Source organism: Lepisosteus oculatus, chromosome 2 (assembly GCF_040954835.1).
Source record: "Lepisosteus oculatus isolate fLepOcu1 chromosome 2, fLepOcu1.hap2, whole genome shotgun sequence".
Lineage (NCBI taxonomy): Eukaryota > Metazoa > Chordata > Actinopteri > Semionotiformes > Lepisosteidae > Lepisosteus > Lepisosteus oculatus.
The window spans coordinates 22,455,483-22,480,340 of NC_090697.1; the positions used below are offsets into that span (position 1 = coordinate 22,455,483).

Here is a 24,858-nt window from a genome sequence, read left to right on the forward strand (position 1 = left end):
ACAATGGATGTGTAATTTCAGAAAAAATGTGTTTATGAGCATGGGACTGGGGGCCGTTTATGACAACCTCTTCCAGAGTGCTGTAATGTAGGCAGAACCAACACACAAAAACACCAGTGAAGCTGGTGTAACAAGAAAAAACAAGAATCGGAAAGGACTGATGAGAAACCTAGTGGTCAAACCTCTTCCAGATTGGGTAGTCATGAATGCAAGACTGTAGCAGCTGTGCGCTTTTAGTCCAGAAGTCAACTGAAGTTATGAGCAGTCTGTCATGAGATGTGGGGGCTGTTTCTGTGACCAAGGGAGTCCACAGCCATCTATTTCAGAACGTGCTATAGAAGGGTTCAGTGGAAGGTCAGATAGTTTCCATTTAAATAATGAAGGGGTGTTAACGGTAGGCAAATCGAAATGTTTGTTTTGTTTCAGGCTCATTTCCATCTTACGGTTTTCTGGTGTTAATGTAATCCTTTATAGGGCTAAAGCAAAACGGGAGCACTATTCAGCTGTTGTGGAGTATTTTTTTTTAGATAGCCATTATTTTGGACCCTCTGAAGGATTCTGTACGCCCTTTCAAGGACATGTCATGCCATAGCTATGGCTGTACAGCACCAGCTGGCAGAAGCTCAGGCGGTTATTTTTAGGACCTCGAACAACACCAAGCCCCTCAGCTGAGGAGCGGCTCGTGTGACCACGGCAGCCCCCCACAGCTTTGTGCACCCGTGTCGCGCAAGAGGTGGCCTGGCTGGGCCCAGCCGCCCGAGAGCCAGCCTCGCGCATGGACAGCGCAGTCACTCGAGCTGCAAAGAGCGCCAGCTGCTTAGGACTTTGAGTAGAAACAGATGTAAAAAAACCCCAATTATCTGATTTATTGCTGGGATTACATTTAGCGAAATAGAACTTGCTGGTGGTGTTACTGTGGTTACGCAACACAGGCGTTTCCAGGGAAAACAAAGTGCGAATAATTCTAATGTTCTGTATTTAGTGCCTTAAGCGGTAATGGAGTACTTTTTGTTGTTATATTGAGAATATTGTAAATTCAGTCCGTGCTGGAGACAAAAATACAGAGCCCTGTATCAACTAAGCCCCCTTAAATCTCAGTGTGCAGAGAGAGCGTACAGATATTTCAAAGCCTTCAGATCAGGTGTGAGGAATTTGAGTAACTTGATGTTTAAATACTTCAGCCCCACAAGTTTGGCATATTTAGCTTATCAGCCACTGATTATTCCTCACAGCAGCCTGATAACCTGTTGTCAAGATGCATGGTTGATAACACTCTTTCCACTGAACTGTCAAGATCTGAAACGGAACGTACAGTGCAGTGCTAGACAGTGATTTGGGAAGATGCTGACAACAATTCATGTCTAACCATTGGGTTAAAAATTAATATTTTATTTGAAGTGTTTGAGTTTAAAATCTTGTTCAATTTTTAGATAGATGATTTTTGTTTTTGCCTCTGTGTCAGCGGGGGCCTACAGAGAGCCTTGGCTGAGTAATCTCACCTTACACCTTTGGGGGGCACTGTACCCATGGTGCCCTGCTGCTTGGGTAAGCCCGGTCACGCGTCGGACTCAAACCTGTGATCATGGGGCTCAGCCTGCTAATGGTTGGGCATCTTCAGCAGCTGAATCACTGAAAGGCACCAGTTTTATTTTTCTCTGTTTAGCTATACATTGTATCACACCGTTGCTGTATTTCAGTTTCATTTCAGCTACAGCAATGAGTATAGTCCATTTGCTTCTTCAAATTCTGAACATAAGAAAGGTTACAAAACAGTTTGGCTCTTTTAGGCCACCTCACAGCTAATTTGAGCATCTCATCCAGCCATTTTTTGGGGAAAAAAAGGAGTCTATTGGCTTCAGCAACATGGCTGGGTAGTTTGTCTCATACCTCCACAACTGTTTGGCTAAAGATGGGACTCCTGTTCTTGGATTAAAATGCACTTTCACAAATTTTCATTTGTGCCATCTGATTTCTGTCTCACTGTTCATCTTGAAGATGTCCACTGGGCTGGCTGTGACAGTGCCTTTGCAGATTTTGAATACTTGGATCAAGCCCCTCATTCTTTAGAAGATTAAAAAGGTTCAGTTTCTTCAACCTGTGATAAACCCTGGATAATTTGCTTTCTTTTCTCTGGATGGATTCCAGAACAGCAATGTCTTGCTTGTAACATGGTGACCAAATTTGAACACAGGATTCTAAATATTGTACATTGCACGTATATCATTCCATATTGACTTTTGGGTTAAGTAACTTTCTTCATCTTAAAATGATGTCTTAACTCTTGGAACTGCTAAACAGGTGCCTGTGAGATTGTAGTGTGTACTGTGATTGTAGAATGCCAATGAGGGACAGAAAAAGTGTATTCACAGTCATCGGTAGTGAAATTAATGGACGGATAAAATCTGTAATGACTGCAGATACGCATTAGAAAATGTCTTTAACGCAGTAACTTTTTTAAATGCCGCGATTTAAAAAAAATGATTAAGGGTTAATTTGATAATCCCACCTGCTGAAAAATGGTTAAGGATGATGTTTCCTATCTAAAACAAATTCTGGGAAGTGAAGGTTTCTGTTAATAGGCTGAAACAGGCTTCAGCACAGCGTTAGTAAAGGAGATAAACAAACATATTCTGATGTCACATTGTGAGCGTACAGTACGTAAGTAAGTGTTATCCCTTTAAGGGTGTCAGTTTTTCAGAAGATTTCTAGTTCAAATTAAGATGTTGTATGAGTCTTTTAATGTGATTGTCGTAGTTGCAGTTTCTAGGCAACATTATTCCAAAGTGGGGAAAAACTCCTCCCTTCTTTGCGACAGGGATGTGCTTAGCATACAGGAGAAGCTGCAGTGAAACGCTTTGAACGTTTTGTCTTAAAGCCAGTTATCCAGAAGCCACAAGATGTGGTTTAGAAATACTAAAGCACATTTTTCCTAATGTGACCAGATTCTATATTTTAATCGGCAAATGTCTGAATAGTCAGTTTTGTTTTCAGTACAACTCAGTAGTTAGGCTTTCTGACTGTGACGGTAATTGTGCCACTCTCACCACAGATGCATATCCATGAAGACTTTGAATTCGTAGGCTGCTTCGGTACGAACAAATATGTTTAATACTGCTTCTCTTAGTTTTTTAGAAGGCAATTTATTGTAGAATTTTGTTGTCTTGGCTTATAGTAAATTGTGAAATAGGTCTCCTTGTGTGAATAAAACACTTTGAACCTTGCTGCTGTAGTCAGTGTACTGTAATTGTATACGGTCTAAGCACTGAAATAATTGTTATGTGGTCTTGAGCAGCAAATACATTTAAGCTCTAGTTCAAAAATAGAGCTTCTCTAATTGCTCTCATTGCATCTGTATTTGAAATGGAATAGCACTGTGTGTAGTTGTGCAAATTATAGTATTGCAGGGCTCAGTGTGCCTCAGCTTACTGTCCTGACACACTGGTACAGAGCAAATATGATTTCACTAACAGATTTTATTTATTTACATTATTTGATAAGAGTTATCTTAACGTGTAGAAATGCACACACATTTTAATGTCTTTTTTCAAAATTAAAAGCATTCTGTTTGCCAACTGCGTGATGGATCACAGTATTTTTGGTTCACTTTTAATTTATTCTCCTTGAAATGCAGCGGACTATATCACAAAGAAGTCGCAGTACACATTCTTCATGAGGTAGATACGAGCAGGTCTTAAATTTTGTTTAATACAGGGCTGTCTTCTGTCATTTCCAAAGTCTGGCTCTGTGTACTGTTTCCTCTGACCACATTGGGCAGTCTAATTATGCCTTCCTGTGTGGTTTAACATGGAAACACTGTTGCTCAAACCCTCCAAGCATTCTTTTTTATTGTACTTGGCTCTGAATTTCATGATAATGATTTGCATAGGAAGTTATTTACATTTTTTTAAGCTATTGCTAAGAATGTTTAAAGGCTGGATCTTTTGAGAAATATTTTCAGAAAAAATGAAAATGACCATCTGATGCCAACATTCTTACAGTATCTGTTTTTGTTTCAGAATTTTTGTTATTCTAAGATAAGGAGTGTCTGATGGTACTGGTTAATAGGATTAAAAAGTAACTTTTGTTTGGTAAGCAGTTTAACAATGGGATATTTGGCAGGAGGTGTAATTAAAGGCAAGGAATTTAAAGTTGACTTCAAGATCTTCATCATGATCTTGAATATTATAGTGAACTCAGGGCAGGCTACTGAGAGACACTTTGGTTTAATAACACCAAATAAGTTTTATGTTGCTTTCGCATGTGCTTTGCTGCTCATCCAGTCATTGGAATATGTGAAGTGGAGTGATGATAATTATTGTTACATTGCTTGGACTCTGAAAATGTTGTGCTATTTTTATGTCAAATTATCTTTCTAAATATTTTTGTAAATTTTTCCAAGTATTCAGCAACTGTTCTATTCAGCAAATTGTGCCATATCAAATTCCTCTTGATTCAGAGAGCCAGTAACTGTGACTTATCTTTAGGATATCCTTTCTTGGTCTGAATAGTTGTTGTAAAGTATGTTTGGGGAAAAAGACTTTTGGTATCTACTGTTAGAAAGAGCATCATACACAATTAGCAGCTTCCTTCAGTGGAGATTCGGATGCTGTGACTGAGTGGCCAGAGCTGAGGAATGCTGGAATCGCAGGCCTCCCTCACTCATCTAGTCTTCAGCTCACTTCGAGGGGAAAGGTCACAAGATTTGATGTCTGCTGGGAGAAGGGGGGACCCTGTGTCGTGTGTGTGCTTTACTTAAAATACCGTCATGGTTTGTTTTTAAATGTTCACACCTTAGTGTTTAAACAAGAAGGAGGGTATTTCTTTTTAGATACTTTATGGCATCTGGAAACCGCTAGTGATCAGTGGCCTGGCGTGTAGTTCTTTTATTTACCTTACAGTAGGCTGTGATGAAAGAAGGCAACAAAATGAAAAGGAAAGTATACAAGCCTCGCCAAAGTTCAGTAAATACTAGATCATGCTTTTGATTTCTCATAAACGCCTTATCTTTGCTGATAGAAACAGGTCTCAGAAGAGAAAAGCCTGTTGCGCTGTATACAGTTCCTTTCAGTCGCTCCTACTTGTGTGTAATGCAAGACTGTCATTGCTTGTCTTGGCTGTTCATGTTTATCCTTTACAAATCCAGAAGTTTTAGGTAACCACAAGGCAGGTTTAGGGCGAGAGGCGGTTCTGCACCCTGGACAGGATGCCAGAGACCTGCGGGGTTCACACACAGTGTAGAGTTGCTGGATAACCTAGACAACATGTCTTTGGACTGTAGGAGGAAGACCACTTAGACTCAGTAGGAACCTGCAGACTGCACACAGAGCAGGTGCCCCAGTACAGAATCAGACCCAGGGCCCAAGAGCTGTGAGGCAGCACCTCTAACAGCCATTCAGTAGCCATCCTCCTCATCCTCCTCAGGGGCGGAGAGTTGGCTCTGTGGGTAAGGATCTGCGTCTGTGACTGGAAGGTTGCCGGTTCAAATCCCGCGGCCGGCAGAGGAATCCTACTTTGTTGGGCCCCTGAGCAAGGCCCTTAACCCCAACTGCTCCAGGGGCGCCGTACAATGGCAGACCCTGCGCTCTGACCCCAAGCTTCTCTCCCTGTCTGTGTCTCATGGAGAGCAAGCTGGGGTATGGGAAAAGATAATTCCTAATGCAAGAAATTGTAAAGGGTTAATAAAGTAATGTTGTTGTTATTATTATAATAACAATTTTACTTTTTTATGTCCCGCTGTGTTTTGAGTGCAGTGCTACCACCTCATAGCCTGGGCTTATCAGATCATACATGCAAACCGGGCCTGGTCGGTACTGCGGTGCACAATAGCTTTATGAATCACATCAAGCCATTTCTTAAGGTGTTACTTAGACAAGATCTGTGTCTTACCATTTTGTTTGATTTTGTCCTATAATTTCACCACAGCCGTACCACCTTGTAACATGATTGTGTCCAATCCCTGAGTATAGGCTGGACTGGTAAGTACTGGGATGGGGGACCCTAAGACAGTGGTTCCCAGTCAGGTACTGGGGGACTGTTGTGTTCACTAGTATTCATTCTAACTCAGCTCTTCAACCACTGGTGCAAATTGATCTATTCGCCTGTTTAGCTCTGTCTGCAAATGATTCATGGTTTCAAAACTATCCTACTTCAAGAGTAGTTTGTCATCAGCATCCATGCAGAAACCGTGTTCACATTGAAATTGTATAGGGCTAATAAAGAAACATTATTATTACATCATTATTTCCCCAGAATAAACATACAATCAAGCCTTCGCTGCTATTTTTGCCTGATTTCTAGGGTTTTGCTGTTGCTGAGCTAAATGTATCCAGTAGTACTATTCTACCTTTGTATGACCAAACATTGTTAGACTATGTATGGAAGAATGATTTCCACATCTGTTTTACAGTAAGAGCCACAACTGCCCAAAATAATGCAGTTTTATAATTTTTATATTTTATATTAATATGCAATTAAATGATGGTCTGTGTAATGATTTACGCTGTTTCAGTAATTTCATTGGGTTAATAAAAACATCAAATAGAGAATGCAAGTGTAGTGTCAGTCTTAATTTTTCTGTTGTATAAATTATGTTGGCTTTACACGTATGCATTTTCATTGTACTGTATATGGAATTGATTGTAAGTGGGGGGGAGAGACAATGTATGGTCTATGGAACCAAATGTTCCCCCTTTGGGGATTTTATGTTTGTCAACACACAGACATCCTGACTTTATAAGTGATGATTTATTTGGAAAAAGTCTTATGCCTTTTCAGTCGAGGATTTTTAATTTAAAGCTGTTCTCTATCATTTATTTCCTTGTTTTGCAATTGTGCCTGTATGCTTTTGACCTACGACTATCCAAAATATTTATCCTAGCTTGGCATCGCGATTTCAACTCTCTGGTGATAGTGTCTCTGTTATAGATGATATATAGTGATGACAATGAAAATGTACCAGTTCTGATTTGCTCTCCAGAGCCCAGTAACAGTGGAACACGGAATCTGTTGTGTATTATAAATAACGAGCACTTTGGTTAGCTGTCTTGTTGTGGTGTTGATTTTCTGGAACAGACATCTAGTTAGTAGAAATCACATGATAAGCAACATGTTTTGTATGCACTGAATGTTGAGCTGAGGACAGATTGCCAGGGCAGCTGTAGAGCAGTATGTGTGTAAACCCTCAGACAGAAGGCACGACAAGAAAATGCCTGGGCTGAGCAGTGAAGATGGCCTGGTTGCTGTGGGCCTTATTGAAAGTGGTCTGTGTGTGAGAACTCTGTTGTCCTGGCCAAATGAGCCCACTTGGGTCTTTACCAATCGTGGTCTCCTCATAACGCCCATCTATCAATTGGTTTCATTACTCTGTTCTCCTCCCTACTGATGGCTGGTTTGTGGTGAGAGAACTGGCACACTTTGACTGCCGTTAAAGAGCTTTGAGTGGACTCAAAATGAAAATGATGTTTTTTCCTTATGGGTCAGTTTATATGTTTAATTTTAAAAATAGCTCTATATATTTTTAAGGTAAAATAAGTACTTTTCTTATAGTAAAACGTTCTCCAACTTCCTATCAGAGTCAGAGTGACCAAATGGCTTTCGATATATAGCCTTTTAAAAATGTACCTGACATTCACCCATAAATTACCCATGTTAAAATGTTTTATTGTGCAACTTGTGATCTTTTGCGGTGGCTGACTTAAGAAAGCATTGTTGTGAAAAGAATGAGGAAGGTTGGAGAACACGGGCGCTCATGTAATTTGTGGTCTCCACCCAACGGAAATCCTCCTCTCTGTCTGGCCAGTGGAGCTACAGCAAGCTCTCTCACTGTGGATGGAGCAGAACCTGGAGCAGGGGCTGCTGGAGTTACTGCACAGTCTTGTGCCCTGCCCTCTCTGCTCACACTTTCTCTCTGGTTTTAGTGCTTTCCAAGCTTTTGCTTAGCAGTTTTCTCCAGTTTGTTGTAATTACTGGAAGTTCAAACTGTTTTAAGATTCCCAGTGGGAGGGCATGAATAAGAACACACTCTTTATTACTAAACATCGACGTTTTAGAGATTTCACATTTCTGTAAAGACTAGACCTGGGCATATAATAACAATTCCTTTCACTTATGCAGTACTTTTCTAGACAATACTCTCAAAAGAGATTTAGAGGTAATGGGACTCCCCTCCACCCCCACTGATGTGTAGCCCCACCTGTATGATGAGAAGGCAGCCAAAGTATGGTAGTACACTCACCACTCTCCAGCTATCAGTGGGGAGAAGAACAGAGTGATGAAGCCACTTCAGAGATGGGATCATTAGGAGGCCATTATTGGTGAAAACTGAGGGAAAATTTGACAAGGACCCTGGGGTAACACCCCCTACTCTTCTCGAGAAATGCCCTGGGAATTGTAATGACCACAGAGAGTCAGGACCTCAGTTTAACATCCCATCTGAAGTACTGTGCCTTTTTTTTTACAGCTGCTGGAAGAGGTGTTAGTAGGACCAATAGGGAGCATTAACACATCTTCCAGCAGAAACCTTAGCTTTCCAAGCAGGTCTCCCATCCAGGTACTGGCCAGACTCACACCTGCTGAGGTTCAGTGGGTGAAAAGTGTGAGTTGCAGAGTGATATAGACCAGTAGCATATCCCCGGGTCCCAGTTTCTTGCACTAAAGGACATGTCTTCAATCACAGAGATGTCTTTTTTTAAAATGGGTGTGGTTCACAAAGATGGTTTGAGACGACGTGATTAGGTTTGTAACGGTGTCACATGGCCAGATACTGTCATGGTAAGGAGCACAATGTTTTGCTTCAGTGTGTAGAGTCGGAAATCTCCTATTTTTAAAATTTTTGTTCCTTTGCCAAAAACAAATTGTTTCCATGAGTTAGCCCAATGCGCTTGATAATGTTTTTCTAACAGTTAGGCAGACCCAATAGCTATCAGGTAAACTACAGTGCTCTTAACCTATTATAAAAGAAGCAGTGGTCTCTGATGTACATTGCAGTCCGGGTTTTCCGGGTGCACACGTTTCCAGATTCATTTCCCAAACAGTTCGTCTGGAAAGAGCTCCCAGTCACCGTTGTGATGTCACCCCAGGCCGCAAACCAATGGGGATCTCCACAACGGCACAGCTGAGCTTCCTTTCCTTCTTTGGGAGTTTCGATCCTAGACGATGGCGCTGACAAATGAAGCGATGTCCTCGAGACCTCACGAAGTGTTTAGCCACAATAGCTTTTCACCCGTGGGGCAGAGCAACTCGCTGTGCCTTGACACAGTGGAAATCGTTTGTGTTGCAATTTGCTGTATCCCCCAGAGGCAGTCAAAGACAACAGGGCTGTTTAATGTTTTTTTCAGTCTGTTCCAAAGATATGACTTATGGGTCCCCGGACTGCGTCTAAACTTAGCTCTCTTCTGAACAAATACTTTTTGGACTACTGGAATTCCAAAAAACATCATGTTTAATTTAAGGTTGGGAGCACATAGCTTGTTTTTCACATTCCATTGAGGCTTCTTGAAGAGAGCGTGGGGGAGCTGGTGGGGTTTACCTTGTCCTGCGGCTCGGCAGCACGATTACAACTTCATTATTCGTGACGAGCTCTGCGGGCTCTTCAGTCACATTTCCCTTGCAACTTCTGAAGTCATCAATCTCCATGCGCAGTCAGTTTCCACAGTAACATTTCATGTGCGTTTTGCTTTTATTAGCTGGGCTCACAAAGGCAATTTAAATGGCCCCTGCAAAGCATTTCACAGGGCAGCCTGTTAAATTGGAGTTACCACTGAAATTTGGACCAACAGTTCATTTGGGGCCTAAGGTTGTGTGTTTGTGAGCCTTTCCTGATGTTTTGAATTAATGGACACCAATGGGTTTACATTAGTGGGGATGAATCCTTGGCATTTTGTTATTAACAAGAACTTAATCATAAAGGAAAGGAATTATATTCTGTCTGCATGCTGTTAAACATTAATGGGATGGGAGTTCAATAGCTGTTACCTATATTTTAAAGAAAATGTATAGCATTTCTATCAGACATTTTGATGCAGTGTGATCAAGAAAAGTCCAGAATAAAAGGTATTTACACAAAAAGATTGTGCAAAGAGAATTGCCTTACTCTTTAAAATGTATTTCCTGACAGTGGGATGTGTGGTTTATTTTGAGTTTACAGAATGTTGCAGATAACGTGTGCAGTTTGCTGTGTTTAAAGCTTTCTATACATGTACTGTAGAAGCACTGAAACAGAGAGGAAATGACCAGCAAACTTGTTTCTGGACCGTGTTTCCTAGCTGAAGAAAGATAATTAAAAGTCCGAGACGGGATGGGTCATTTCCTGTATTGCTGAACTATGACACTGACATCAAACTTTTTTCCCTAAATAGTAGATTTTGCACGCTGGGAAGTTTAGAGAAAGTGTCAGTTGTCACATTTCCCTTTTAATGTACAGTATATATACATTAGCATATTGTTAAGCAGTGTACAGACTGCAAACTAGCATGAATTAAATTTGATTTATTTCAGTCTAAAATGTGCACAGGTGAGAGTGTGTAATCGTTTTTTCTTTCATTATTTTCTATACATTCCATTTCAGATCTTGTATTTCTAGTAATAACACCTCAGCCTTTTTTAAAGTTTTGTTCTTAACACTTTGAAACTTATCACTTTGAGTTAACCTGGGCATTCTAAAGAATAATTATCATCAAAACCATGGGTATTCATTGTCATTTTTATAAAGCATTTTAACAACTGTAATCTATCCATTTAATCTTACATTTTCATACTGTAGGATTGCAGTTTGTCATAGCTACTTATATATATACTTGTATATACCTTTTAGGATGGCAAATCCACAGATGTTCCTCTACAGTCTAGTCTAATATTTAGGGAATACGTTTGAAAGAAATGTTACAATACTGTTCAATAACGCCTGTTTAATAATTTAATTGTTTAAAACAGCTCTAATATTGCAGCAACACATGCTAGCAGCAAAGCAGAAATAAGAGGCATCTTCTTACAAAAGAGTGGTCATCAAGCAGGTAATCTGCTTTAAGCTGAAGGTAGTGAGTGTGGATACGTATTTGAAAAGCATACCCCCAAAAAAGTAAGTTTAAGTGAAAAATAGGTTGCTTTTAGTTGTCTTTAGCAATTTATACTGTCATTGAGTGGTATGAAGTATTTACATTTGTTTACTTGTAGAAACAGTCTCTTCTTTGATCCAAACATCAATACCGCTTCAGTGATTCTAGTTAAGATTATTTCTTAATCACCCTTTTGTTCTAAGAACATTTTTAGCTCTGGGGGAATATGTACACATTATGTGTACACAATTATGATTGTTCTTTGAGTCTCGTTTGCCAAACAGCCATCTCTCACCATTCCGTCAATTCTGAATGCAGTTCTAGTGGCTAGACAACAGCCTCCAACATGCTGAAAACATATACAGTATGTGTGTGTGTAGCGTCATCATTTTGAGAAACAGAATTTTGTTTGTTTGGTCATTTTTTTTGTATGTTTTCAACCATATGAGCAGGTCACCAGGAATGTGTGATAGGTTAGGAGAGGTGGGCAGTATGAAGCAGAAGCTTCAAGAAGCATTGAGACTGGAATGTGTGGACAATTACTGTTAAAGCCCAGAAATCCATCAACTGGATTGAAGCCATTTGCTATGTGCGCTTGCTTAATTGGACAGGTTTTCTTGTGAGTTCTTATTTACTTGTTTCACCTTGTAATTGCATCACACACTTTTTCAGAATTCAATTCAGGGTAAAACCATCCTGATTATCTCTCTCCCCGTGCCAAGCGAGCGGCGGTGAGGTGCATCCATTCTAGTCCGAGTCTGTGAAGCCTCACGGTGCAGCTGGCTGGCCTTGCTTCGTGAGGAAACTCTTCGCAACACCGTAGCGAAGGCTGCTGCTGTTCTGAAAGTGGTGAAACTGAAAGTCTTGTCTTTTTTTATCTTGCAGGATTCCATGAACGCCTTGGTTTTAGATTTGGACTTCCCTGCCCTTAGGAAAAACAAGAACATAGAAACATTTTTAAACAGATGTAAGTACTTAATTGAAACCTGAACAAGACTGGCTTTGTTACTGTCATACTGTTAACTGTTATGGGTTTTAACAGGTTTTTATCTACAAGATGCTGAACGTTTTTTCTTGACCTGCTCATGGTTATTAAACATGACACGATTGATAGGAAGGCGTCATCTTATGTTGTTGCAGCAAAAATTAATTTCAATCAGTTTTTGCTGCAAACGCCAATGCCTTCCACTAAGTTACAGGACCCCATTGGAAAAACGAGATGGTGCATTTCAGTATATGTGATGCATGATTTCTGAGGGTGCCAATTAATGGCACATCATTTTGGGGCCTAATCTTCATGAACAAGCTACTGTAATTGTGCTCCTTGAGTGCGTTTGTGTGTGCCCTGCGGTGGACTGATGTCCCCTCCAGGGTGGGCCCTACCTTGCAACACCTGTTGCTTGCTAGCATAGGCTCTGGTTCCTCCGAGACCCCGCTCTGGATGAAGTGGTTAGAATATGGATGGATGGATGTTTTGACCTTTTTCTGTGGCTGAGAGTCTCAGAGGAAAGCAGTCTGGCGGGAAAAGAAAAACAGTTTATGGAGCTATGAAGTGAAAGATTTATGAATGGGGAATCTTGTTTTCCAAAGAATGTGAAAATGTAATGCCATTACCTTTTGCTACAGCTACTCTGTTTTTTATGTGAGAACGTCATCAGCTGTACCTACATGCTCAGCATACTTTCACTTCTAAAAATGAGCTTCCCACTTTCCAGATATTAAATGCTCAAATGTATGCAAGTCAGTTCAGGGTAACAGCAATCTAGTTTTAGAGCATTTTTACTTGATAAGAAGGGTTACAAAGGAGAGGAGGCCTTTTAACCAATCTTAAATAATTTGGTAGTAAGTAGTTAATTGATGCAACATTCTTGTTCAGTTGTTTTTTGAAAGAAACCAAGCTGAGTTTCAACAAGCTGAGTAGCCTATCCCATAATCCCACAGAAGGATGTGGCAGATGGAGCATTGCGTTCTTTGATTCTGTATTGTTAACTAACAAATTCAGGATTTTTTTTTTGTCTCAAGTGCAGTACTTTATTAAACTTGACTTCATGATCAAGTCCGTTTGCTTCAGAGTCTCATTGTCTGTGTTTGTGTTATTGGAGTTGTTGGCATCATTACACTGGATGTTGAATCATTGGAAATAGTAACAGTGACAGCAAAAGTGCTTTCCTGTCTTTGTGAGAGAGCAGCATTAATCCAGGCAAAGTGGGAGTAAAGGTGAGGGCTACAAGAAACAGAACAGTTTCATACCTGTACTGATTCTGAACAAGGGAAATGTGTAATTCCTGCCATTTAACAGCCATGTAACTGCAGTATCCGCTCTGACTGGTTACCAAAAAATAATTAATTGTGAAATTAACATTTAATTAAAAAGGATATTTGTGAGCACAATTGTATTCCACTTTAAAATGTTTGCTCACACTTATTTTCTCTTTAGGTTTATCAAAATATTTTTTAATTTAATCATCTAGAAAAAACATACAAGGGTTGGTAGAAAAGTAACATCTTCAGCTGCTTAATGAGGAATTAAATAAGCTTTTGCAGTGATCCTTGTGTGCGCATATGTATATACTTTATTACATTATATGAAATGGCACTAAATTAAGATTTTTTTTTTAATAGATTGTGTGTTTATTGGTTAGGAGGCCAGGAAAACATGGACAGGGCCATAGTAAAAAGAAAAGTCAAATCTAAAGAGCACTTAGACCTATTAAATAGTTGTGAGTGATCAATGCACCTGTTTTATCACGAATACCAATATAGTTTGCAAAACCTCATTATACCCGCGTTCGGCACAGAGGTGTTTTGTGAAAGCTGGCAGCATAGTTATTATGATTCTGTGACCATGGTGCATCATAAGGGATATATCCCGTTTTTCTGCGGTCGTACCTCTTGTCCGGTTTCTCGCCGCGCTGGTGCAGCGTTTCGGACGCGTGCCGGGGAGGATTCAGCAGGAGGACGTTGCCGCGCAGTTGTCCTGCCAACACTGCCGCCTGTTAGATGATAGTTTTGCTTGTGTCGCGCAGATGAGAAAGTCACGGGGAAGATACAGGACCTGCAGATGAAATCGGAGGATTACGAGGTGGTCAAGGTGATCGGAAGAGGCGCCTTTGGGGAGGTCCAGCTGGTGAGTCCACGTTCCCCTGTTTTACGGTGACCTTTATTCTCAGCTTCAGCTGCCGGTTGACATGAGAGAATTGGCTGGGGGTTGGCCTTGCGCTGCTTGACAGCACTTTCAGAGCTAATAAGTTGAAACCTTGGGCTGCCTTCTTTTTAATCGAGCAAAGACTAGCCTCAAACAGCGAAGGTGTGTAAAATGCTGCATTTTATCATCGGTAGGCCCTGCAGACGGTGTCGTGGCATAACGAATGGCGTTACATGTCACAGACGAGCAAAAGTGCATTCCCTTTGAAAGGAGCATAAATATTCATGGAGATGTTTTTTAGGTACTTCATTTAAGTGTAAATGTCGGAATGTATTTTCAGAAAGAAGGCCTAGAGAATCAGCTCGTGCTTTAAATATACATCTGTAAAATGCTTCTGGCCATTGTAGGAGGTTGTTCAAAATAAACTATATGACGTGGTTTTTGTTTAATTTTGTTTTCATTTTATATGTTCAGTTCCTATTGTATAGCAAAAATCATTTTACTAAGAACTGTTTTTAGAAAGGGTGTTAGTCTTAATTGGAAAATAAAGCTTTTCTTCTGACTCATAAAGTCAGAACATGATTCTGCCTGTGAAGACAAGGAAAGTTTTAGATGGCTGCACATGATTTTGTGTGAATATATTGCCTCACTGCAATTGTGTAACACATTCTACACTGTTCATCACAGGTGCGCCATAAAGCGTCCCAGAAGGTTTATGCAATGAAGCTTCTTAGTAAATTTGAAATGATCAAGAGGTCAGATTCGGCTTTCTTCTGGGAAGAAAGAGATATCATGGCTTTTGCCAACAGTCCCTGGGTTGTCCAGGTAAGATTTCTGATTTTTCAAAGAGCTGTTGTGAGAAACCTTTACAATCCTAGGCTAACACTATTCAGTTCATATTAAAGACACATCAGAGATGGGATATAATACCGAAGATGTTCACTTTGCTTCTGCCCAGAATATTTTTATATTTATGTGTACACTTTATTTTCTGTTTCTGCGAAAGCTGTGAGTATACAAGGCTCCTTATTCCTCATCGCATACCAGATATAACAGGTAATTGTGAGTGATCGAGCACTCACGTGATCATGTGGCTTTGCACGAAGGGGCTTCCTGTTGTATCACTAATACCAATATAGTTTACAAAACCTCATTATAACTGTGTTTTCATCACAAAATTGGCATTTTGTCTACAGGAACAAGTAAAGGTAATTCCAGACAAGAGAAGAAAATACAATGAGCCTTGGCTGCGCTTGCTTCCCTTGTTATTTCAGTTATATTTTTCAGTGTTGCCATTAACCTTTGCAGCCAGCTCACAATTGACACAGCTCCCAGCTTGGACGTTGTATTAAGCCAACCTATGCCGACTGTGCACTCAAAAAGTACAAGCTAGAACGTAACAGCGTGGGTTTTGTTTTGGGCAGCTGTGCTGTGCCTTTCAAGATGACCGGTATCTCTACATGGTGATGGAGTACATGCCAGGGGGAGACCTTGTGAACCTCACAAGCACCTACGACGTGCCTGAGAAGTGGGCCAAGTTCTACACGGCGGAAGTGGTGCTCGCCCTGGATGCCATTCACTCCATGGGCTTCATCCACAGAGACGTGAAGCCTGACAACATGCTGCTAGACCGCCACGGTCACCTCAAGCTCGCCGATTTTGGCACGTGTATGAAGATGGACAAAGTAAGCGTGGAGGCTGAAAACAAGTTTCAAAGGCGTTCATTCATGTTAATCAAGGGAACCACAGTTTAAGTACCAGCAGCTACAATCTGACATATTTTCAGGCACGTGTAGGGTGGTCTTTAATACACAGCCCCACCTAGTGGCACACCAGAGTTAGTCCTCCACCCTACACATGCTTAGAAAAATGTGCAGTTCTCAGGTAGTAAAAGCCTGCTCACTGGAAGAAATTATTGGTAGTGTATTATAAATGCCAGATGAGGTTAGATATCATCTGAAAAAATATTTATGGAGCATTATAAGCTAACCTTCTGTTAATTGTAGATGTTGTGTTAACTTCATTCACTTACACTACCTTCAGATAAACTTCAAATAAATATTCAGCTGTAGAAATGTAATCCCTTTTTATGTTGATGTGGTCTGTACATTCTTACTTCATTAGACTCCATTTTGAATGTGATGGGTGTGCTTTAATAAACAGTCTCGAGTATTTGCACTGCTGTTGCTATGTTACCTTTGAATGTTTGTGAATTGAAAGCATGATTTAATTTACAAAAAAGAAATAATATGTTTACCTAGCTCATCAAGTTACAGATGTACTATAGACGATCACAGATGTTTGCACTCTTGCCATTTTCTAAAGATAATTGGACAAAAATATTTCTGTGGGCTATGCAAAATTAATATAGATAGATAATACTTTATTAATCCCATAGGGAAATTGATTAAATATATATATGAAATATTTATATTTCTTATATATATATGAAATAATATATAGTATGTATAAGATTTGTATTAAAATAGTCTATTGATATAAAGTTAGCTATATGAACTTTTAATTGTGAAGTGAATTTCATGACCCAGAATTAAAGACTGTTATTTACTTAGTTGGACAAGTATAATCCACCGCTTCTTAACTTCAATATTTATCATTGGTGTGTAGAAATAAGGTATTTCTATTTAAAAATGAAAGTTAATATATGATTGAACATTGACATTCACCTATTCATTTGTATTTTTTTTAATTAAATGACTCCACCTATGGAGCCAAAGGTGCTGATTCTTTACAGATTTAAGCAGGCATTACCTCAATCTGACCTTAATTTGGAATTTAATGTTATAATGTGCTTCAGAAAATTGTGCCACTTGGTTTTACTGAAATTTGTGTTGTAGCACCACCTCGTGGTGTAAACAGGCTTAACGAGTTTGCTTGATTTCACTTCTTCTTGCCATGTTTTCCTGATAGTTACTTCACACAAACATTATTTGTTGAGTTTTCTGCTGACACCATGGCCTGTGTAAATGCATAGTTTCATATTTAATAAAAGATTTATGCGATGTTGGTGCCATTTATCATTGTATGTAGACGGAATTTGTGTTCTGCCTCTACAGACAGGCATGGTGAGGTGTGATACTGCGGTGGGAACCCCTGACTACATATCTCCAGAAGTTTTGAAGTCCCAGGGAGGGGATGGATACTATGGCCGAGAGTGTGACTGGTGGTCTGTGGGAGTCTTTATCTTTGAAATGCTCGTTGGTGAGTACAGTATTTAAAGTTAGCCGTCATAGATTTTAGTAGGAGATAAACAGACAGTCAATGGGTTATGTTGTAACCAACTTATGTTAATTGTACTTGCATACCAATCCCATTAAAACAGAAAAAGGAATCCTGGGTTGTGTATAATTGTTTACATTGCATACATAACCAGGAATGGTTGTTTGTGTATAGTTGTGTGGTGGAGGTGCACACAGCCTGTACTGTAATTGGCAGCATTTGCTTTCTGGGCCAGGGATTTTATTTTTTCCCCATGATTTCCTTTAACCTCTGAGCCATGGTAGCTCAGACGACAGGAGAGGCTAGCTCCTGACCGGAAGGTCCCGCGATCAATCCCAGGTAGGGCCAAGTGATGTAGCTTTCTCTAAATCCTTCCAGATGGCTCCCAGGTCCACTCAGCCTGCTTTCCAAATGAGTACCGGGGGTTAGTCCTTCTGGGGGTAATAGGCCGGCCGGAGCGTGATGCTGACCACATCACTGCCACCTCCAGTGTCGGATGGTCAAAGCAAAATGGTGGCCCTTACTCCCCATTCCCCCACGGGCCTTTATGGCCTGAAAAGGGACCTACCTACCTACTCTAACCTTGGCCAGCAAGCACAAATTTGATGTGTAAAGTGATACTGCTGCAGTGAAGAAGCAGCTTAAAGTGATTACTCTAGAAACAGAAAATGGATATATATATATTATCAAAGATTGCATGTGAACTCAGACCGGCATTGTCCATGGTGAATACCACTGTGGAAGACAGAGATTGAGCATTGGGATATTCGAAGGGATCTGCCCCCCATGAAGTCAACTATTACAAGCAAGCAAAGAGGAAATGTTAGTGAGGTAGTGGAAAAACTTTTAATTTTGTGGATAGAAGATCAAACACAAAGACATGTGCCTCTGAGCTTTCTCATTTTTTCGTCATTTAAGGTACGTGCCAATTAAATATTGCCTTCAGTCTAAGGCTGTTTAATGTAATGCTTAGTTTTCGTCGAAGGTGTTATGGTCACAACATGCAAAGTGTTTCAAGCAAATTTGTTCCTATAATGATTACCTTGCTTAGTGCAGTTAACTTTTCTTTACTCAAACTGAGTCTTCGGTATATCTAATGGACAACAGGTAGAACTCTGAACAGCACTTACCATTACTCTCTCCACCGTAGATCCTGTGGGGAAACACCCAGTATAGGTACCTCCCTACACACAATATTAATCTCCTATGAAATGCAGCGATTATATATTTGTTTTTATTCTTTTGTATGAGAAAGTTCTTTTTATCTTATAGGTAATACTGTAATTTTATGTAAAGTATAAAGACATTAAATTGTGTCTCTTAACGCATAGGTTTACTGTGGTAGGCTCAGTACGTAGAGAAATCCTTTATACTGTAAAAATATGGAAATGTGGTTAACGTCAATACTGAGTTATGTAGTCGGTTCAGGAACGTAACCCCCACGTAAGTCGATGACTGTTTTAGGTGAATATCAGACTGTGAAGAGTCGAGCAAAATGGTTTCTTTTAATATCTCAGTGGTTACAGATGCACAGAAGCTTGAGTGATTTTCCAGTTCAACCTCAGTCTTTTTGTATTAATAATTTGAGATATTAATCAGAACATGTTGGTCACCGATGAAAAATGTCTAACATATTACCCATATATTCTCCTGTAGGCGATACTCCATTTTATGCCGATTCTTTGGTGGGAACGTACAGTAAAATTATGGATCACAAGAACTCTTTGAACTTTCCGGATGATGTTGAAATCTCAGAAGATGCCAAAAATCTTATCTGTGCCTTCTTAACCGATAGGTGAGTCTTGTCTACTTCAGGACACTGTTCAAAAGCCCCTTTGCAAAGCCACACAAAATGTTTTGTTGTCCTGGTTTCGTCGGTTCATTAATGCCACCTCATACTGCATCCTCCAAAAGTCTCCGGACACCAAAGTCAAAATTTCCTTTATAGTCAAGCAGTTAGTTTTGGTGATCGTGAAAATAATATGAAAGTACACAAAACTTCAATAGGGTGATGAGGACATGGAACAAGCTAACTGGGGATATTGTTGAGTTCTCTGATTATTGCACTACTAACTACCAAACAGGCTAGATGGACCTTTCTTATATTCTTATGAATGAGTACTGTACCTGATCCGAAATGTGATTATATGTTTTATAATTCCATCCATATTTAAACAAAAATGTACTTTGTGTTCAGCCGTGTAACTTGTTTTTGGGGCGCATTCACTTCAAGTACAGTTGGGGCACATACATTCAGTTACAGCGTAAAAGTGGTACTTGGTATTGGGTTGCATTTCTCTTTGAGACAGCACTAAATCTCCAACCCTTTGAATTCGTCCTCCTTGTATAATCATTTGAGCTGCTTTTCCAAGCCTTTGGTGCAGGTACTTTTTCTTTCTTGCGGTACTTTGAATTTCTTCTTCAGCGTGTAAAAGGCATGTTGATTTTAATTTAAGTCTGGAGATTGGTTTGGCCAATTTGAGATTTCACGCTTTTATTCTCCTGATGAACATCTTGGTTGCATTGGTCATATATTTTGTGTCACTGCATGTTGATGCACCTCCCATTAAGTATAGACTCTTATACATAAGCCGATAATGTTTCTCTTAATTTCGGAATTCTTCGTAGATTTCTGAGAACACTGGGGGTAAAGTCTTATTGATAGATGAGAAAGAATATCACTAATAAAGTGATGGAAAGGTCAAGAGTGAAAAAAGAAAAGAACTGCAGAACTTCCGGAGCTGGAACGTCTTGCTACAAACACCACCTGGCCTGTGAAGCATTTCTTGGCCATGTGTGGCTGCCTCTGGAAGTGCTCAAGATGACTTGAGGTGCTATGGATCAGGCCCTGTCTCTGGGTGATGGATAAATCTAGGCTTGAATGTTACTAACCAAATCAGCGGGTTTACATAGCCAGTGTTGAGTTCTCATCTAATAAACAGCTCAGGTGCAGTGTAACCACCTACTCTTGTGTTGTGTAAGAGGTCATGTTATTTATGTTTTAACACAAGGGTGCTTTATTGTCCTAATGGAGCCTCTGAGTTAAGTGGATCTTTCAGTGCTCCTCTGGGATGATTAACAAAATCTCTCCACTTGTATATTCCCCTTATTTTGTCTTCCTCCTGTCAAATTTTGGCAGTCCAGCAAAAAATGCTTTTAAGCAAATATACCTAGCTTAAGCAGTGGGAACTGTGTAGCACAAAACTGGCCACGTGGCCATTTGCTATTTAGCAGTGTTATTTTACCCCTGTCATGGTCTCTGTCCAATTCCTGTGGCGGGGTTATAGACTGGGGATTGTAAGAGACTCTGCTCTTGTCAGACAGGCATGTTGTGTACAACACATGCTTTGCTATGAACATCTTCAGTATGCTTTGCCCAGATTTTTATTAGTTAACTCAGCATCGGCTTTCCCAGTAGCTTCTATCTTGTCTTGTGTTGCAGGACCAGCGTCTTGGCCCAAAAGAAAGCATGTTCTCAAATATTTTGGAAGAATAATGAAGAAAATGTACCAATGACTTTTACTTGACATAGTTTTGGGGTTTTGTTTTGGTGCTTTTAGTTTCTGTTTTCAGGTTATTCTCCTTTATAAACATCATTGCATGTTGATCTTAATACTTGGGAGTGCATGATTGAGGCAAACCGTATTAATTTATCCAGTGATGTCTGCTTTTTTATTTTGAATCACATTAAGGATCAAAAGACTTTTGCAATCAAAAGCCGATTTACTTGGTTTAAGTAGAAAACCGGAACATCTGAGTGGCCCAAGGTGTGAGGAACCTGCTTGGAATGCGGAATTGCTAATCCTAATGCAGGCCCACTTCAAGCTGTTGGGAGAGTGTAGCAGGATTGCATGATCCAACAGGCATGGTAGACCACTAAAAAACTAAAGCTTTAAAAGTACTGAAAAACTTGTTGACCATTTTTTATTTGTATGATAAAAACTAAAATATCTGTTCTGGAATTAATATAAATAGTAGGGATAGGCCATCTGAAAAGAAAATTAAGTAAAATTTACTCATAGATATCAATTCATCCATAAAAATGTCTCTACCAAAGAGCCTACAAAACCGTGCAAGCTAGAGAATTAAATGAGCGTCCACTCACTATATGTACTAAATCTATATGTACTAAATGGGTAAATACCACCTAATGCAGATGTGGGGTGCAAGTAGCAAGTACGATGAGATCAGGAATGTACGTAGCAAACATGATGTGATATAACAAGGAGATTTAAACATTCCACACACAAATTGGGGTGTTGTATTGGAGAACACAGAAGCTTGAAATGAAAAGGTTAATGGTTGCTTCTTTACACAGTTTTGTAAAGGCACCATGTTATTGAATAATGAACCCAGGATGAAGTTCATATTGACCTAAAATTTTCAAACAGCCAGGATATAATTAAAGGAATGGACATGATAGAACCACTTGGAAATTGTGACCATAATATGGTATCTTGTGATATAAGTGTGTATCTAAAATTAGGGTTTATAATTTTAGAAAAACAAGCTATGAAGGAATGAGGCAGAGCTTACAAGCAGTGAACTGGAAACAGATGATACAGTGTCAATAGAGAAAGATGGTTGTGCTTCAAAAACAATGTTGCAGGCTCAGAATGGACTTATTCCAAAGACATAGAAGTGGAGAGGAAAGAATATTGCAATAGTGGGAAACCAAAATGTGAAGCACCTTTTCCTTTATTACAGCAGTAAAAGAACACTAGGACTGAATACCAGTGATAGAGAAGGCTTTGGCATGAAGACTTGGGACAAAATGATGGATTGGGCTGACACTGTGGCAAATGAAGATCAGCATCAATATGTGTGAAGTGATCTACACTGGTAGCAGGAACACATATGACACAATTTACATGGGTGCTTCTGAGCAGCAGGGAGGTTACACACAAATGGGATCTGGCTGTTTAGACATTCTTGTATAACCTCATTCAGACAATGTGTGGACGCAGCAAAAATGTGGAATTGAAACATAACTTTCGTGGATTTAAGCTCAACAATGCACTTGTAGGACCTCGTCTAGAACACTGTTCAGTTTCGGTTTAAGAAGGGCCTGTAATCCTGAAAAATGTTTTCTGGTCTCAGCCCCCTTGGAAAATACAGACTAGTTAAGGGAAATAGATCTCTTCAGTCTAGAACAAAGGGTTCAAATCAGAGGACTGTTTCACATTATTGTACTAGGGGGGTACAGCTGGCGACTTCATTGAGGTTAGAGAACAGGAAAGGCTTCTTTACTCAAAGAGTGGTGGTTGTCTAGCCAGGCGAGACCAAAAGCCTTAAAGAAATGTCTGGATGACATTTTAAATTCACTTAATTACCAAATGTGCAAGATGGGCCGAATGGCCTTCTATGTTTTGCAGACTGGTCTTATGTGGATGTTTTTGGTGAGGTGTTGGATAGGGTGTCTTCAGTTTAAAGTGCAACAGGGACCCCTGGGACCTGTCCAGCGTCGGTGAGTTTGCAGTGCTTTTAGATGCATCGCTCCTCCAGTTTCATGCAAAACCCTGCATGGTTGCACACAATATTGCGGCACCCCGATGGGAGACTTGGTCTCGAGTTGTGCCATATGAGGAGGTGTAGCAGCAAGCAAAACTGATTCCCAGTTAGTGATTCCTGATTTTGTAAGAATGCAATAGAAAACTGGAGGTATGAGCTTATAAAAACGTGGAATTTATGGCCTATATTTGAAATTACTTCATAGAGACACTGAAAAGACCAGTTCTTTTTTAACATGAGTAAATGACATCCAAATACCATTGCCAAGCAAAATTGGGAGGAAAATAAAAAATCTTCCATTGTAGTTGCCATGGTGAAGCAGACCCTATTGGATGGGGGGAACAGACATTGTTGTCTTTTCTTCTCGGTTGCGTTTCAACCAGCTACAGAAAGCTAAAAGTAATTTGCAGTTCTTGGCATGGTTAAAGAATCGTATTTATCTTGCAATTGGTATTTCATGGTGGGTTCTTCTAACAGTCATTTAGATGGATGATTCTTGCTTCAAAGTGAGTTGAGAGCTTATGCTGCCATGATTGGGTAGGAGCAGTGTTCCAGCGGCTGGAATAATCGGTTAGTGCAGTTAAAAACTTTCCCAGATAGTCTTATAATATTGTTTAACACTTCATTAGGGAAACCTACAGTACATTAGAGGATGTCAAGTCATCTGAAATGAAGTGTGTGTACTTTGGATTCAGGATTTAATATGAATATGTATGATTTCATATATCAACCTTTTTAATTGTGTCTTTAACTGCCTTTAAAGTCAAAACTTATTTTTTTCTTCCAAAACGTATTTTGCTCTTAACATTTATATGGTGTCTATATAAGATATGAACATGCAACCATAAAATATATATAAAATATTCGGTTTTGTATTTTTATTTTAAACACTATGGTATATCTGCACACTTTATTCTGGTGGACTATTAATGTACTCAGGTGATCTATATTACTTAAGGGGGTGGTGGGGTGGCTCTGTGGCTGAGATCTGCGCCTGTGGCTGGATGGTTGCCGGTTCAAATCCCGTGGCTGGCAGAGAAATCCTACTCCGTTGGGCCCCTGAGCAAGGCCCTTAACCCCAGCTGCTCCAGGGGCGCTGTATAAATGTCTGGCCCCAAGCTTCTCTCCCTGTCTCTGTGTCCCATGGAGAACAAGTTGGGGTATGTGAAAAAGAAAAAAAACTCCTAATGCAAGAAATTGTATATAGCCAATAAAGTGATCTTATCTTATGAGTGTGTGATATGTGAGATAAAAGCTCTGAGTTTATTAAGGATCTCTGGTTACTTAAAGCTGTGTTATATATATATACCGATGTTATATTAACCTTAAGGTTTGCCATAAAGCTTCATGGTTTCTCTAGCCTCATGAGGGGCTGCTTCGGGGAATGCAAATGAGTTCTCGCCAGCCCTAGATCAATGCAGTGTCTGTGGAAGCGCGTCATATTTGCACTGCGGTCTGCTGTAGGGGAGAGAGAAAGGTGGCTTTGTGCTGGTGAAGCCTTCGAGATAGAGGCCGTGCGTGATGGACTGCGTATTCCTGAGGAAATGCCATTCATGAAAGAGCTCCCTGTAGTGAGCCATGAGGGCACAGGAGCCCAAGCCGAGGCTTGGAGAGGAGAGAGGAGGGAAGAGCGAGGCGCCGTTTACGTGGGCTGCGAGCACATCTCCCACGTGTGGCTGTCTTCCTGTTTACATTAGCTTCAGTGCTCTGGGGATTTATTTAAAACAGATGCTCTCTTCACACACACACACACGTTGCGCATTCAGGCACTTAAATCGAGAGGGGAAGGAATAAGCTTCTGTGTTTTGTTTGCAGGCAGGGACGTGCCCAGACCTGTATCATCCTAACTTCTGAGCCCATTAATGATCGAATAAGAAGTATGATTAGTTCTCTATTTAAAAAAAAAAGTAA

General features: G+C 40.1%; 1 protein-coding gene across 8 annotated transcripts in view; it reads left to right on the plus strand.

Moving 5' to 3' along the window:
- Positions 1-24,858, plus strand: part of rock2a (rho-associated, coiled-coil containing protein kinase 2a) — a 73,807-nt gene that overhangs the window by 17,348 nt on the left and 31,601 nt on the right. For all 8 annotated transcript variants that reach the window (XM_069198798.1, XM_015351573.2, XM_015351581.2 and 5 more), the window contains exons 2-7: positions 11,937-12,018; positions 14,078-14,178; positions 14,884-15,021; positions 15,621-15,881; positions 17,274-17,418; positions 19,093-19,231. In XM_069198798.1, coding sequence (XP_069054899.1) covers positions 11,937-12,018; positions 14,078-14,178; positions 14,884-15,021; positions 15,621-15,881; positions 17,274-17,418; positions 19,093-19,231 — 866 coding nt within the window. The remainder of the gene's footprint in view (positions 1-11,936; positions 12,019-14,077; positions 14,179-14,883; positions 15,022-15,620; positions 15,882-17,273; positions 17,419-19,092; positions 19,232-24,858) is intronic.